Below are 15564 nucleotides of genomic sequence, written 5' to 3' on the forward strand. Positions count from 1 at the left end.
TCCTTGAAAGTCCTTGACTCAAATTCTTTGTTTCACTCCCTTGTCTTTTGTCATTGAATGTTCCTGTGGAAAAGTCTATGGCCAGCCTCATTTTTTCCCATGTTAGTGTGTAAGTGATGACATCATTTTGTCTGGCTGCCCAAAATTTTGAGGTCCAATAATTTTATTAGGATATTCCCAATATTAACCAATCTTTGTCAGTTTTTCCTGGAATAAGGTGTGCCTATTCCATGTGTACATCCAAGTCCTTTACTTCAAGAAAATTTTTAGGGTTATATGTTTAAATTTTTATACTGTTCCATTGTTTAGATTTTCCTTTTGGGAGAACTATGTTTTTATTAACTCTTTTTTATCTATCTTTTATAAATGCTTTTTTCCTAATTTTTTCTTCTGTGTAAATATTATATATATATATATATATATATTTCATGACTTTTTTTCATTCATAACCCGAACGCTATTATCATACCAAAATTTTCTTTATATCATTAAATTCTTTAATATTATTAAACATCCAATCAGTGGGTTTTTATGGTGGTGTAATGTTCTTGCACAGTTTGCTTTGTCTGAACAGGGTTCCTAATAAGGTCCCCATACATGCCAATTGGTTGATTGTGTCTTGTCTCTCCAGACCTATAGGTTTCTCTTCTCTCTTTTTTTTCTTGAATCTATTTGTAGAAGAAATTACATATTTTTATTTGTGGAGTTTTCCACAATCTAGGTTTTGCTGATACATCTGTAAATTGGAGGCAGATATATAGGCTTGATCAGATTTAGACTTGATCTTCTGGCAAGATTGCTACATGGGTGGCAGTGATTTTATTCTCTATGTCTCTTACTGTGTTTACCATGGTGTCTCTTGTTCTTTGTAACTCTCCCTAGCACTGTAATTATATTTTTTCTGTAATTTTTTATAAGTGATGAAGTCGTCTCCATCTGGTTTCTTTTGCTTAGGATAATGCTTTGTGATGTATCAGTAGTCTGTCCATTTTATTGCTGAGTGGTATCCATTGAGGAGTGTACCACAATTTGTTTACCTTTTACCAGTTGGTGGAATTTAGGGTTGTTTCCAGTTTTATATTTTATGATTAAAGTTGCTTTGACTATTTCATATACAAGACTTTGGTGGATATATGTTTTCAGTTTTCCTGGGGAATTACCTAGCAGTGGTATTGCAGGGTCATATGGTAAGTGTGAGAATTTTAGCTATTCTATATCCTTACCAATTTTAGACATTCTTATGGATTTATAGTAACTTGCATATAATTTATTTCTTATTTTAATTTTCATTCCCCTGGCCCCATCGATTGAGTGTCTGACTCTTGATCTCAGTTCAGGTCTTGATCTCAGGGTCGTGAGTTCAAGCCCCACATTGGGCTCTGTGCTGGGCATGAAGCCTACTTTAAAAAAAAAAAAATTCTTTTTTTTTTTTTTTTTTGCATTCCCCTAATGACTAATGATATTGAGCAGTTTTTTTCATCAGCGTATTGACCATTCTTCTTTAGTGAAATATCTGCTCAGATCTTTCTTTTTTAATTGTTTTATTATCAAGTAGTATAAGTTCTTTGTATATTCTAGATACAAGTCCTTTATCAGATATATGTCTTGCATATACTTTTTGTGGCTTTATTTTCTTAACTGTCTTTCAAAAAGCAGAAGTTTTTTATTGCTTATGCTCTTTGTGTTTTTAAGAAATCTTTGTCTGATCCATGGTTACAAAGGTGGTTTCTTTCTGTGTTTTTTTTTTTTCATAGAAATGTTCTAGATTTAGCTTCTACATTAACTTCTGTTATCCATTTTGAGATAATTTTTAATGGTATAAAAGTAAGAGTCAAAGTAAACTTTGTTTTCCATAATAACCCTTGAAATCAGATACTATAAACTGTCTTCTTTTTCAAAACTGTTTTGGCTATTCTAGGTCCTTTGCCTGCTGGGATTTTGATTGAGAGTGCAGTAAATATGCAGATCAATTTGGCAGAGAATTGACTTCAAACAGTATTGAGTTCTAATCCATCAGCTTGCTTTATGTATTTACTTAAATCGTCTTTAATGTCTGTCTGCACTGTTTATAATTTCTCATGTATACCTCTTGCACATCTGTTGTCAGATTTAAGTATTTCATGGTTTTGATGTCGTAAATCGCATTCTTTTCATCTTAATATTTGTTTCTTACTGGTATATAGAAGTAGAATTGATTTTTGTATATTGAAGTCATATCTTGCAACTTTGTTATAATTTTTTTTATTCTTTTCTGAGTTTTATTGACTCTCCTTTACCTTCTCCTGCTGTCTGGCCATCTCTTCCCCAGGTGCTTCCTTCACTGTTGTGTCCTCCTTTGGTAGCTGCAGTTGCTTTATTAAGTGTATTTTCCCCTTAACTTCCTGTATAAATGTTTCATAATTTCCATTGTTTTTACGGCAAATCATTTTCAAGTATGTTTTGTTTGTCAATAAGGAAGTTTGTACTGCTGTTTTTCCACTTTTATGTAATAGTGTCTTTGAATGTGTGCTGTGCTTACACCATTTTGATACTCCTTTTTTAATGAGTTGGAACTTGTAAGACTAGCTTAGCAGGAGACTCCTGTAGATGAGGAAGATAAGCCAGGGTCATTTTTTAGGCTTTGCTGCTCAGAGACTCTCCCTCTTTACTGCCGTGTGGCTACAACTCCTTTACCTCTCAGAACCTGACTTTATTAAAGAATACTTTTTATTTCAATCCTGAGCACTACAGATTTCCTTATTGGTCTCTACCTCTGTCTTCTAAGGTATCTGTTTCCCCTTTAGAAGGTAGTGCTTTTTTTTTTTTTTTTTTTTTTTAATGTTTATTCATTTTTGAGGGAGAGAGCATGAGCAGGGAAGGGGGAGAGAGAGAGAAAGGGACAGAGGATCTGAAGCAGGCTCTGCCCTGACAGCAGCAAGCCCAGTGTGGGACTCGAACTCACAAACCTGGAGATCATGACCTGAGCCAAAGTAGGAAGCTCAACCAGCTGAGCCACCCAAGTGCCCCTGAAGGTGTTGCTTTTTTGAGCTCTATCACCTCCAGGCCCCACTGGAAATTTTCCACCTTCTTTCTTCATCTCACCTCTGTGTTGTTTCCTGTTTGATCTTTGGCCTACTCACAGCACTTGGCACCAGAATGGGGGGGGGGGGGGTTTCTCTTCTGAGAATGGGTATTTCCCATCAGTATGTGAGGCCTGCTACCTACCACTAGTTGCCTCTGAACTCGTTGTGCGTTTTGCACTGCACCTTTCTCTCTCTCACTGGTTCTGCTCATCTTGTGTGCTTTGGCCACACGTTAATATAATTGGGAATTTGTAGGTTTTCTCTAGCTTATAATTTTGCAGAAGATGAAGCTGTAGATTAGTAAGGAATTTTTCCCTCCTTTGTTTCTTCTATATCATTTCTAAGAAGAGCATTTAGAAGATTAGGCTGATGGCGTGTTTCTATCCTGATACTGCTTTCTTGACAGAGTTTGCTGACCATGAGAGCAAGATCATAAGAGCAGAATGGCTTTTTGATCTACAAATGTTACACCAAAATGAGTGATGTGTATTCTCAGGATCACTTTATTATTACATTTTGATATTCTAAAGCATAGTTTAGGAAAAAGAGAGTGTTTCTTCTGCCATCCTGTGACTCTTGAAAGATGTTAGCAATGTAAGCTCTGTATTTATTTTATATAATCTTAAGTGTTCTTTCCCCTAAGAATTATCTAAGAAAAGATATTTAAAAAAAAAAAAAAGAGAAACAGACTTATTAAATCTGTCCCTCTAGTTGTGTGAAAACATAAGAAACTAACAAAGTAATTCTGTACTTATGTTTTCTCCTTCCTCAAATCCATTTCATGGGAAACAAGGGTTATATTGTAATCAGTGTTATAGGAAATTAGAATTGAGCACCTTGGTTCCTGCTATTCCTTCCATTTAATTTTTTTTTTTTTTTAATTATGTTTTCAGGGCATCTGGGTGGCTCAGTTGGTTAAGTGTCTGACTCTTGGTTTTGTCTCAGGTCATGACCTCATAATTCATGAGATTGAGCCCCACATCAGGCTCTGTGCTGACAACATGGAGCCTGCTTGGGATTCTCTCTGCCCTTCCCCTGCTGTCTCTCTCTCTCTCTCTCTCTCTCTCTCAAAATAAATAAATAAATAAACTTAAAAATTAAAAATATGTTTTCTTGATATGGAGTAAAGAGCCACTGGAACACAAAGATGTGCCTAAATCCTGCCTCCTGGTTAACCTCTGGAATTTCTTCATTCTCTTTCCTAGCTTTGGTGTCATCCCCAGCACTCCTCTGGCCATCCATACACCACTGATGCCAAACCAGAGCATTGATGTCTCCCTGCCTCTCAACACCTTGGGCCCAGTCATGAAAATGGAGCCTCTGAATAACCTCCAGGTTAGAGTTTTACTTCACTCAGGGATGAACTTGATTATCTTCCCAATTTTATTTCATTTATATATAACACAACTCCTCTCTCTTCCTTATATTAGGTTTGGTCATGGAATATTCAGGTTTGAAATAACTATGGAGAAGAGTTTTATTTTTTATTTAAAAGAAAAACACATCAGAGCAGTGCCTGGCTGACTCAGTCAGTAGAACATGCAATTCTTGATCTTGGGGTCATGAGTTCAAGCTCCACATTGGGCATAGAGTTTATTTTGTTTTATTTTTTTTTTAAATTTTTTTTTTTTAACGTTTATTTGTTTTTGAGACAGAGAGAGACAGAGCATGAATGGGGGAGGGTCAGAGAGAGGGAGACACAGAATCTGAAACAGCTGTCAACACAGAGCCCGACGCGGGGCTCGAACTCACGGACCACGAGATCATGACCTGAGCCGAAGTTGGCCACCCAACCGACTGAGCTACCCAGGCACCCCTGGAGTTTAAACATAAAAACAGATTTTTTTTTAAAAAGTCCTACATTGGGGCGCCTGGGTGGCGCAGTCGATTAAGCGTCCGACTTCAGCCAGGTCACGATCTCGCGGTCCCTGAGTTCGAGCCCCGCGTCAGGCTCTGGGCTGATGGCTCAGAGCCTGGAGCCTGTTTCCGATTCTGTGTCTCCCTCTCTCTCTGCCCCTCCCCCGTTCATGCTCTGTCTCTCTCTGTCCCAAAAATAAATAAATGTTGAAAAAAAAAAAAAAATGAAAAAAAAAAAAAAGTAAAAAGTCCTACATTGACATAGGAAGTTATTCATTATTTTGCTCAACAAACATTTAGAAACTTTTTAAGATCTTATTTACAAACTTTTTTTCTTAAGACTTTTGTAGTGAATTTGTCATTTCTATGAGAAAAAATTTCAGTAGAGATTTATATAGAGGTTATCTTTGAGCACACAACCCAAATATAGTTATCTGGATTTAAAGACACCCCCCCCCCCCATTAGCATATAACTATGCTAAGTAGCATCTTACAGAAGCTCAGAACTTTATCAGGTCTACAAGAGCCTCTCAATCTTGAAAATACTGAATTTTTTAGAATGCTTAAGTACTAGCTGAGAGTTTCATTCAGTTTTCATCTGTTTTGAATTTCTCTTTGAAATATAAGCCTTCTGGAGTTCAAGAAACATGAAGGCACAGTAGTAAGCTTGTAAGCTAAAGTGTGGCACTGTTGAAGGGTTATTAATACAGATATAAGCCCTAGGTGTTGGGGATTTGTAAATGCCCACAAGGACAAGAGAGACAGTCTTAGGCCCACCGGAGACAGGGAACTCTAGCTGATCTCTGCACAGAGCTGATATCCTGGAAGGGGAACTCCCTCAGTGAAAGGGGACTGGGAAAAGTGTTTCCACTAAGGCAGGTGATGGAAAAGTATCTCTGGGTGCCCTCTTATGACAAATCCATGGCCAGTATTTTGCTATACATGGCGTAATATACGGGCGTGTAGTCCAAATATAAAAGCTATTTGGTGAAGTGTTCTCCAAACCAATAAATGAATGTAACATTGGCCCAGGACTGGTGAAACCCAGGGTACCTGGCAGAAGCAAATACAAAGCAATCATTTTGCAAGAGCTCTAAACTTCAGGGCCATCAGGACTCCCACCTGAAAAGAAACTGTCTGTTGACAATGAGTTCACAAATTGAACCATAAAAAGAGGGAAAGGTGTACTGTGAGAGAAGTCACAACAAAGCAGAGGACAAGTATTCCTCTTCCACCAAGAACTTGAAATGAATAGTCTGGATGAAACTAAAAATATAAAATATGTTGGAAATGATGAAAGAAAAATATCAACCTTCCACTTCCCAGTCAGGACAGGTGAGATAGCATTGCTCAGTGTTTCTGGAAACACCAGTGTGAGACCTACTACTGAGACACCAGCAGCAGAATTACTTGGAGTTAAAACCCATGTTCTTCTGTAATTTAAATACCAGCGCACCAAGCCTGTTCGCAGGTTCACTACCTCAGTGCCACAGTTAGTTGATGCCTCTTTCTCAGCAAAGGGTATAATGATTCAGAGCAAAGATGAGTGAGTCATGATAGACTTGGCTCAGATTAGAAGAACAAAACAAGACTTACTGTGCAGATGGAGCTGGCTGTTACTATGACGAGAGCAGTGTGTTAAGGGGCTTTTCCAGCACAGAATCCTGAAGTAAGGAACTAACCCAAATCTCCATCTGCTCCCTTTCCATTGAGACCTAACCTCCTGTTGGCCCATAGAGCCTCCAGCATAATATTTGAGGACAGTCGGCAAGAATGCTTTACTTTAGGAGTAGGATAGGGAATTTGGGTCACAGAAACCAGGGCAAATTTTCTGCTCTTAGAACAAAAAGGAAACAATAAAGAAATGAATGCCAGTTTACTTTCCTATTTGTATTTCCATTTTTCATTCAGTGAAATGAACATCTGGAATAACGAACCTCATAAGAGCAGTTGATTCTTAGTCCAAATCCCTCCCTCAAAAGTGTTGATTAGGACTTATAAGTATTTGTTTTTGCAAACCTGAAGTTATAAGAAGCAAACATTTAAAAAGTTTCCATCTAAGTAGAGTATAACAAAGCATCTCAGCTTTCTCTAGGAGAAAAGAAAAAAACTTACATCTGTAGTCAAGTACTTACTGTTGGAGTTTTCTCCATGGTTCTCTTCCTTCACGGATGTCATAATTATCGCTGTTTTCTCATTAATTGGCATTTCCCAGTGGAGAAGATAAGTAAAAACTTAAAAGAGAAAAACTTTTTTCCCTATGAGCAGCTCTATTTAATGTCTGCTGGTGGGAGTTGAAAGTTATGGCTAGTTTTAAGGTGGGTGGGTTTCTGTAGATTTTAGCTTCCATTCTGCCCTTGTCCCAGTATGAACAAAAATAATCCAGTATTAACTCCAACAAATTTAGATCATGAAGATCTAGGATAAAGCCAGATAAAAATTGATTGACATTTAAACATTATATTTGCATAAGTGTTTAAATTCAAGAACTCATGTAGGAGAATTAGTACTTTTCTACACTTTAGACTATAAAATCGGAAAGAAAAAACGGAAAGAAGAAACGAAATTTTGAATGCAGTGTGGGTTTAACTATTTTGGCTGATTTGATATCAATATATAGGACAAATAAACCCAGCTGCCAGAACGTAATGTAGCACTTAGTACAAAAACTTTTCATTGTAATGCTCATCTGACTACTTACTTACAGCCTGTCTGAAACACTATTGAAAGGTTGAAAAGACACTGTTCCCTCCTAAAATGTAAAATAGATTATACCTTAGAGACAAGAATTAAATACCTAGTAGAGGTGTAGAGGTGTGAGCCTAGAAAATGTCTCCTACTGCACTGATGTTGTTAAAACCTTCATGAATCCAACTTATAAGTATTACACAAAGTAAAGTTTAGCTTGCCTCTGCTGGGATCTTTTGAATTTATTTATATCATACAATTATATTCTTTGAAAAAGAGACTTTGGGGCACATGGGTGGCTCAGTCGGTTGGGTGTCTGACTTCGGCTCTGGTCATGATCTCACGGTCTGTGCGTTCAAGCCCCGCATCGGGCTCCGTGCTGACAGCTCAGAGCCTGGAGCCTGTTTCCAATCCTGTGTCTCCCTCTCTCTCTCTGCCCCTCCCCCACTCTCACTTTGTCTCACTCTGTCTCTCAAAAATAAATAAATATATAAAAAAAAATTAAAAAAAAAAAGAAAAAGAGACTTGATTCCCTCTATTTAAATGAAACCAAAACACTAGCAAATGTCTAAATGAATTATTTCTAAATGAGTCTTCTCTGACATCCTTGACCTTCATTTCATCTGTGTTAGTTGCTTAGAAACATTTTCCCAATATACGTCTTCAAACTTGACACCTGGCAGGCTACTGCTTCAAGTCAGTGTCTGCAAAAAGACAATAGACTTACAGCGTCACATGTATTCATTCTGGTCTTTGCACAGATGCTGCAGAGTTCTCACAGCTGCTTGGCTTCCTTTCCCATTGGGCTATAAACTCTTATGGGATCATTGGTAGCACCATTCTTTCAAGTTTTAATTTTGTCAGGGTTATAAAAACAGTTTAAAGAGTCAACTGGTTCTATAGTTAATTAAGAAAAACCCAGTCTCCAGCCTTCTCGCCCCGACATGACCCCCAATTTCTCTTTCCACAGAGTCCATCCCTCTCGCCTCTTTCAGTTGATACCTTTTGCATTTACTTCTCTATGTCTGAATAACATGCTTGTATTGTGACTTATGAATTTTTCCGTTTTAGGTGTTCCTGTACATCTTTCCCCACTCACTGACATTATCTTCATGCCAATTTCCTCTCCTTCTATTTTCCCTCCTATTCTGCTAGCTCAGAATTTGCTTTAATCAGAGCCCAGTGTTTACATTATTATTGCTGTACTTCAGAGCAGAGCTATAAAGGATAATTATTTTTTTCTCCATAAAACTTTTTATAAGTAGTTAGTTGCATGCTTACCTGTTAATACCTGTCTCTTCTTGTTTGCTTAATTTTTAAGTTTATGTATTTTGAGAGAGCCCTGTGCATGAGCAGGGGAGGGGCAGAGAGAGAGGGGGAGAGAGAGGGGGGGGGGGAGAGAGAGAATCCCAAGTAGGCTCTGTGCAAAGCAGGTCCCAGCGTGGGGCTTGATCCCACAAACCTTGAGATCATGACCTGAGCCAAAATCAGGAGTCAGATACTCAACTGACTGAGCTAACCAGGTGCCCCAGTTTTTTGTGTTTTTAACTATAATTCAGTCCCAACTTCCAATGAAGTCAGAGCCTTCAAACACAGTTTATCACTTTTCACTTTATTGAGGGTCCCTTCTGGAGTTTTCTGACTTGTTCCATTCTGAACTGGTTTTCTTTTATGTGTGAAACATGGCTGTGATCCTGGGAACTCCCTTCATCACTATTCCACGGTTCATTGCCTTCACCTCTCTTCTATGTTGGGTCTCCTTACTGTATTTTTCTTTTCTTTGTTTACTCCCTCATTTTGATGGAAAACATCCTCCAGTAGCTTCCGAGAATGGTACGTGGAGAATAAAGGTTTTAAAGTTTCACGTGTTTTACGGTATTTTTATACTTTTTGACAATTACTGTATAACATTCTAAGTTACAAATCACTTTCCTCCTAGTGTGATGCCATTCTAATGCTGCGCTGTTGTTTCTTATTGACAACTTGTATTATTCTTTATCCATCATGTTCTGAAAGTTAACAGTGATGTGCCTGAAGAGGTATGAGTCCCTTTTCACCCATTGTACCAGGTACTCATTGGACTTTTTCGAAGTGGAAACTTGAAGCCCAAATTCTGGGTGGTTTTTTGTTTGTTTGTTTTTTAACTTTTATAGATCTCCCATTACTTGCTTGCCATTTAGATGTTGACCCTTCAGGGAAAATCCCTGTTTTTCCCTCCTATTTTCCATCTCTTTCTCATTTTGCTTTACTTTCTAAAAACTTTTTATGGAAAATTGTTAACATTACAAAAAAGTAAACAGAATAGTGTAATGATATGTATGCCATACCTGTCATTCAGTAATTATCAATCCACAGTTAATATTGTTTCATCTATACCCCTATCCCCAGCCCTACTCCATATTATTTTGAGAAAATACCGACATAGCATTTCATCTGTAAATATTTCAGTATATAACTTTAAAAAGAAGAGTCTCTTTTTAAAAAATATAACCACAGTAACTTGTTCACATTAAAAAATTAACAAGAATTCCTTAACATCAAATACCCAGTGTTCAGGTTTCTAATTATCTCAGCACCTTAACCTTTTTGTTTTTCTCATTACTGTTTGTTTGAATCAGTAAAGTGCACATATTATGATGGCTTGATATCTCATAACTCTCTTTAATGTGTACTTATTTTGAGAGAGAGAGGGAGAGCAAACAGGGTAGGGGCAGAGAGTGAGGGAGACACAGAATCCGAAGCAGGCTCCAGGCTCTGAGCTGTCAGCACAGAGCCTGACACGGGGCTCAAACTTACAAGCCATGAGATCATGACTTGAGCCAAAGTTGGATGCTTAACCACCCAGTCCATCCCAAGCCACCCAGGCCCTCCTCTCATAACTCTCTTTAGCTACAGTGTTCAGTAAGGTAGCCACTAGCCACATGTGGCTTTTTAAATTGAAATAAAATTAAATAAAATAAAATTTTCATTTCCTCAGATGGATTAGCCACATTTCAAATGCACGTGTGGCTAGTGGTTACTAGGTTGGGCATTGCAAAAGCAGAACTTTCCCATCTTTGCAGAAAGTTTTCTTGGTCAGTGCTGATCTGTGGGTTCCCTCTCTTTTTCTTTTATCTTTGGTTTTCAGCAGTTTAACCATTACATACCTAAGTGTTTTCCTTATATTTATCTGGTTAGGGGTTAATTGATTGTCTTGGGTCTGTAAGTTGATTGTTTCTCCCAAATTTGCCATCATTTCTTCAAAGTTTTCCTGCCCCATTGTGTGTCTCCTCCCTCTGGCACTCCAGCTATACAAATGTTAGACCACTTAATATCGTCCCTCAGATCATTGAGGCTGTTCTTTTTATCATTTCTCTCTGTTCTTCAGATTGAATAATTCCTATTGATCTGTTTTCAAGTCTACTGACTCTTTCTTCTGTAGGCTACAATCTTCTATTACTTCATGCAGTATAATTTTCTTCTCAGATAACATACTTTTTAATTCTAGGATTTCCATTTGGTTCTTGGCTAGAATTCCCCATTTGTCCACTCAGAAGTACAACTGGAGAAGCCTGTTTCACACCATACCCTCCTTCATCCCATCTCTACCCTTTGGCCATCCCTTGGGCCTAAGGGTATGCTTACTGACCCTCAGCAAAAGTGATAGAAGTCTCTCAAACAGGCCCTGGAAACAGTGTTGGGTCTGTCTGCCAGGAAATTCTGTGTGTTCTATCTGCGCATATCTCTTTGGTCCTGAGAATTCTTCTATCCATTGGTTGCAGGGAGGCCACAGGAGGATCAGAGTATGGCTTTCTAAACCAGGAGATCCAGGGCTGGACCACCAGTTTATTCATCACTGAGGGCAGCTGGAATCCTCTATGTCAGTACTTCCATATCTTTTTTCTTGGGCTGGCTTAATTCTTCCAGAAATTATCTTTGACTCTCTTGTCTAGAAAGGCTTTCTGCCAGCATTCTGGAAGCTAAATTAGGAAAGATGGCTGAAGAGTCTCAGCATTCATTATGCATAAATTCGCTGAATTCATCACCCCTATTAAAGAATTAATCTTTAGTTTTTCGCAAGGGTTGAGAGCCTAAGGTAGCTTAGAATGGTGGTGGGGATGTCAGACTCCCAACAGCACCTTAAGCCTGTTTCTTTTAACACCGTCTATCCACAGTCCCCTCCATACATTTCTAGAGGTGTTGCCAGTCCTGAGCCTTTGAGAATTCTGTGGTGGTGTTGCTAATGCATGTATTTTACACTACCGAGATTTTATTGCTCCCCAGTCTTTATAATTTATACCTTTAATTTTTTTCTTTAATTATGACAGAATTTCTTCCAGGAGAAAGAAAATTTGTAATTTTCAGTCTGTTGTCTTTACCTGAAAGTCTGATAACACCTTTATAAAAATTCTTCTTTCTATAGTAGTTACAATTAGGAGCCTTGGAGATAAACCTATATATGGTTTTTGTTATCAACCTATTGCTTTTAAACCCTACATAAGCATTGTTTGATAGCAGAATGAATACTAATTAGGGAAAATGTCTCTGTTTTTTTTTCTTTGAGTGTCTCTTTTAAAACAACTTCTATTCATTTTACCTTTGGGGTGATTAGGGGAGAATGTGCTGAAGATCCTAGCTCCAGAGAACACAATCTTACAGTCCTATTTATTCATATCTTTAAGATCTTTGTCAGCCAAAAGGGTTGTTTTTTGTTTTTTTGTTTTTTTGTTTTTTTTTTTTTTTGCGCCAGTGTATGGCCCTGAGAAAATTCTGTCCCTTGCTACTCCTACATTGCAGTTCCAGCCTGTGAGACAATCAGTTGCAGATGGTGCCTGTCCCTGATATTTCATGGCTTACATATGTCAGTTCACACTCAGAAAGCCCATAGCTGTAGCTATTGTACCAAAAAAACTGGTAAATGCTTCCAAATGGAAGACCTTTTCAGCAGCTTCCATCAAATGAAGCTAACCAGCTTGGCATTTGCTGATTTTTCTTGACTGTCGTGCAAGCCAAACAAGTTCAGTGTTAAAAAACTTCTTTGGTCTTCCAGGATCCACAATTGAGGACTCTGCACGCTGATTGCTTTTATGGGACTACATGCTGCTTGAATAGCTGTTGAGTCCTTGAACTGGTGGATTTTATGGGAACTATAAGAGGTTCCCAGGCCGGACAGATAGATCCAATGCTGAAAATAACCTCTGTAGACAGGACGGAACCTGAAATGTTCCATTAACAATATGTAGGTCATGGAGTCTTGGTTATGAAAGATGAAAACATTTTACTACCAAAGAGAAGAGAAAATTACTTTCTGTGATTGCTGCTTCAATTTTTTTTTCTAATCTTTATTTATTTTTGAGAGAGACAGAGTGCGAGCGGGGGAGGAACAGAGAGAGAGGAAGACACAGAATCCGAAGCAGGCTCCAGGCTCTGAGCTGTCAGCACAGAGCCCAACACGGGTGTCAAACTCACAAACCGTGAGATCATGACCTGAGCCAAAGTCGGATGCTTAACTGACTGAGTCACCCAGGTGCCCGTTTGCTGCTTCAAATTTGATTCATTTTTCATGTCTCATCTGAGAAATTAGACTATCTTACATACTAGATATTGCTTTTTTACTAGGTTATCCTTACTGAGAATACTCCTTATCCTTTTCATCAAGATAATCATGTACCTTGGTCCATGTACCTTGACTCTACTAGGCAATATCTTTTGTCTTTCTATAATAATCAGCACTCAACAACTGGCTTATGGGACCCTCTTTTAGGATATACTTATTAATAGCAACTGCCCTGCTTGAATAACCACCCATAAGCAGTAGCCAGGAATTCTGTACCCAGATAAGCAGAGGTGGTCCAATGCATCATAAATCTGGCATCAGTGACAGGACACAGTTGTTCCTGAAATTCAGAATTCAGTTCTGAAAACACCCAAGCTTGTGACCTAGTTCCTCATAAAGAAGGGTCTCTCATCAGATTACTCAAGTAGCTGAACCCCATGCTGCAGATCTTCAGCAAAAAATGAATCTCATAAGGTAGTTCTAAAGTGGTAATAAAAATGATCTGTGGGTTTTCATCTATTAAAATCCCAGGCATCTTTATATCATGATGGTAAGTTAGGAGTTGATGATGAAAAATGGAATCAATTTTGTGGCTTTGGTTTGATAAATAATTAGAAAGTAGATTTAACAATGTGATCTTTATGCAGTAGGGGACTTTGAATTCTGAGTAAAAAGTAGGCACCTCTTTCTACTCCCTATGTTCTCATTATGGCTGATAATGTATGCAAAGCCATACAGTACATTGTGGGTTGGAATTAAAGAGAGTTTACTCTGATTTTTCTGAGCTGGATTGAAGCCCACTCAAGAGCCATATCCTGCCCTCATTCATATTTACTCTCTTATATTTTGCCATAACATCATGTTCATTGAGATAAAAGAATTTGCTTTATTTACAATTTTTATGTCAGAGTTAAGCATTGGCTTCATGGTATTGAGGTCCATGTACCTTGAAAATAAAACTTCAAACTCTATTTCTGATGGATTTTACCCTATATTAGCAGTAATGGTATCTCAACATCTACATGAATACTAGTAGTGATTTACTACCCTAGAATGGCCCATTCCATCTTAAGTTAGAAAGTTAATTTATATTGACTAAAACATGTCTTCCTTTAAATTCTGTCCGTAGATCCTAGTTCTGCAGCTTGTGGTTTTATAGAACAAGTTTCTGTCTGAATCAAGGTTCATAGGGCCTGAAAATCTGTCAGTCTGAACTCATTTCCCTTTCAGTCCACTTCAGGAAAGCCTAAATTTATGGAAGGACATTTATTTGTGTGCACTGCAAGTAGATGCCAGTTTTATTCTTCTAATTTTAAGTAGAAAAATTGGTTAGAAATAGAGACACTGGTGAATGTACTTAGAATCAGTTACAGTTTGGAGACCAAGGGAAATAGTATTTAACCATTTTTGAAAAGTGTGTGAATAAATGGTGGTCCTTGGTTTGGTAACATTCCTTTCCAGAAGCCATTAAAGGAGTTGGAAGGCTGAAAGCACAAAACTTCTCAATTCCATAGCTCATGCCTTCACAATAATTTCTGTCCTTCTATGTGTGACCTGTTTCCCCAGTAAAACTGCTCAGAGCCAGCATCTGTGCATGGCGGCCTGTCCATGTGTCCAGTCATCTTGAAAACTATATGCCCTCCTTTTGTCCATGTTAAGATTAGATAATATACCAGGGCAGAACATATGCACACCTGTGAACCCCTTTGATTTCTGACTTGCTGCTAACTAATCTGAGACTGTATGTTTATTATCTAGAACCTAGTTTCATTCTAGATCAGTTTTACCCCAAGATTTAAAACTGAGTAATGTTCGGGGCTCCTGCGTGGCTCAATGAGTTGAGCATCCGACTTCAGCTCAGGTCATGATCTCACAATCCGTGGTTTAGAGCCCCACATGGGGCTCTGGGCTGACAGCTCAGATCCTGGAGCCTGCTTTGAATTCTGTGTCTCCCTTTCTCTCTCTGCTCCTCCCCCACTCATTCTCTCTCTCTCTCTCTCTCTCTCTCTCTCTCTCTCTCTTTCTTTCTCTCTCTCTCTCTCTCTCAATAAAGTAGATAAACATTAAAAAAAATTTTTTTTTTAATGACTAATGTTCATTCATGGAGGTCTGTGCATTTCCATTGGGTCTTCTGTCTTATGACATATCAGACTGGGGTGTGGAATATCTAATCACTTTAACTGGTGGTTTACTAGTCCTGTTTTCACCATTTTGTGATTCAGTACAATATGTATTAAATGTATTTTTTAAATTTAACAGTAAGCCCTACATAGCAAGCAGTTCATGCTGTTACAGCAAATAGTATTCCGAGATGCGACAGCTACAACCAAGGTCACATCAGCTAGACCTAGCAAACAAAGGAGGGAGAGAGATGGGTGCCTAGAACCTATAATAGATCTGGCAGAATCTGTTTAAGGTAAG

The 15564-nt window shown here is 38.2% G+C and overlaps 1 protein-coding gene across 4 annotated transcripts in view; it reads left to right on the forward strand.

Annotated features, from left to right (window-relative positions):
• AP2B1 (adaptor related protein complex 2 subunit beta 1) overlaps positions 1-15564 on the forward strand; it is a 127275-nt gene that overhangs the window by 87655 nt on the left and 24056 nt on the right. For all 4 annotated transcript variants that reach the window (XM_023244427.2, XM_023244429.2, XM_023244430.2 and 1 more), the window contains one exon: positions 4268-4397. In XM_023244427.2, coding sequence (XP_023100195.1) covers positions 4268-4397 — 130 coding nt within the window. The remainder of the gene's footprint in view (positions 1-4267; positions 4398-15564) is intronic.

The sequence above is a fragment of the Felis catus genome, chromosome E1 (assembly GCF_018350175.1).
Source record: "Felis catus isolate Fca126 chromosome E1, F.catus_Fca126_mat1.0, whole genome shotgun sequence".
Classification (NCBI taxonomy): Eukaryota; Metazoa; Chordata; class Mammalia; order Carnivora; family Felidae; genus Felis; species Felis catus.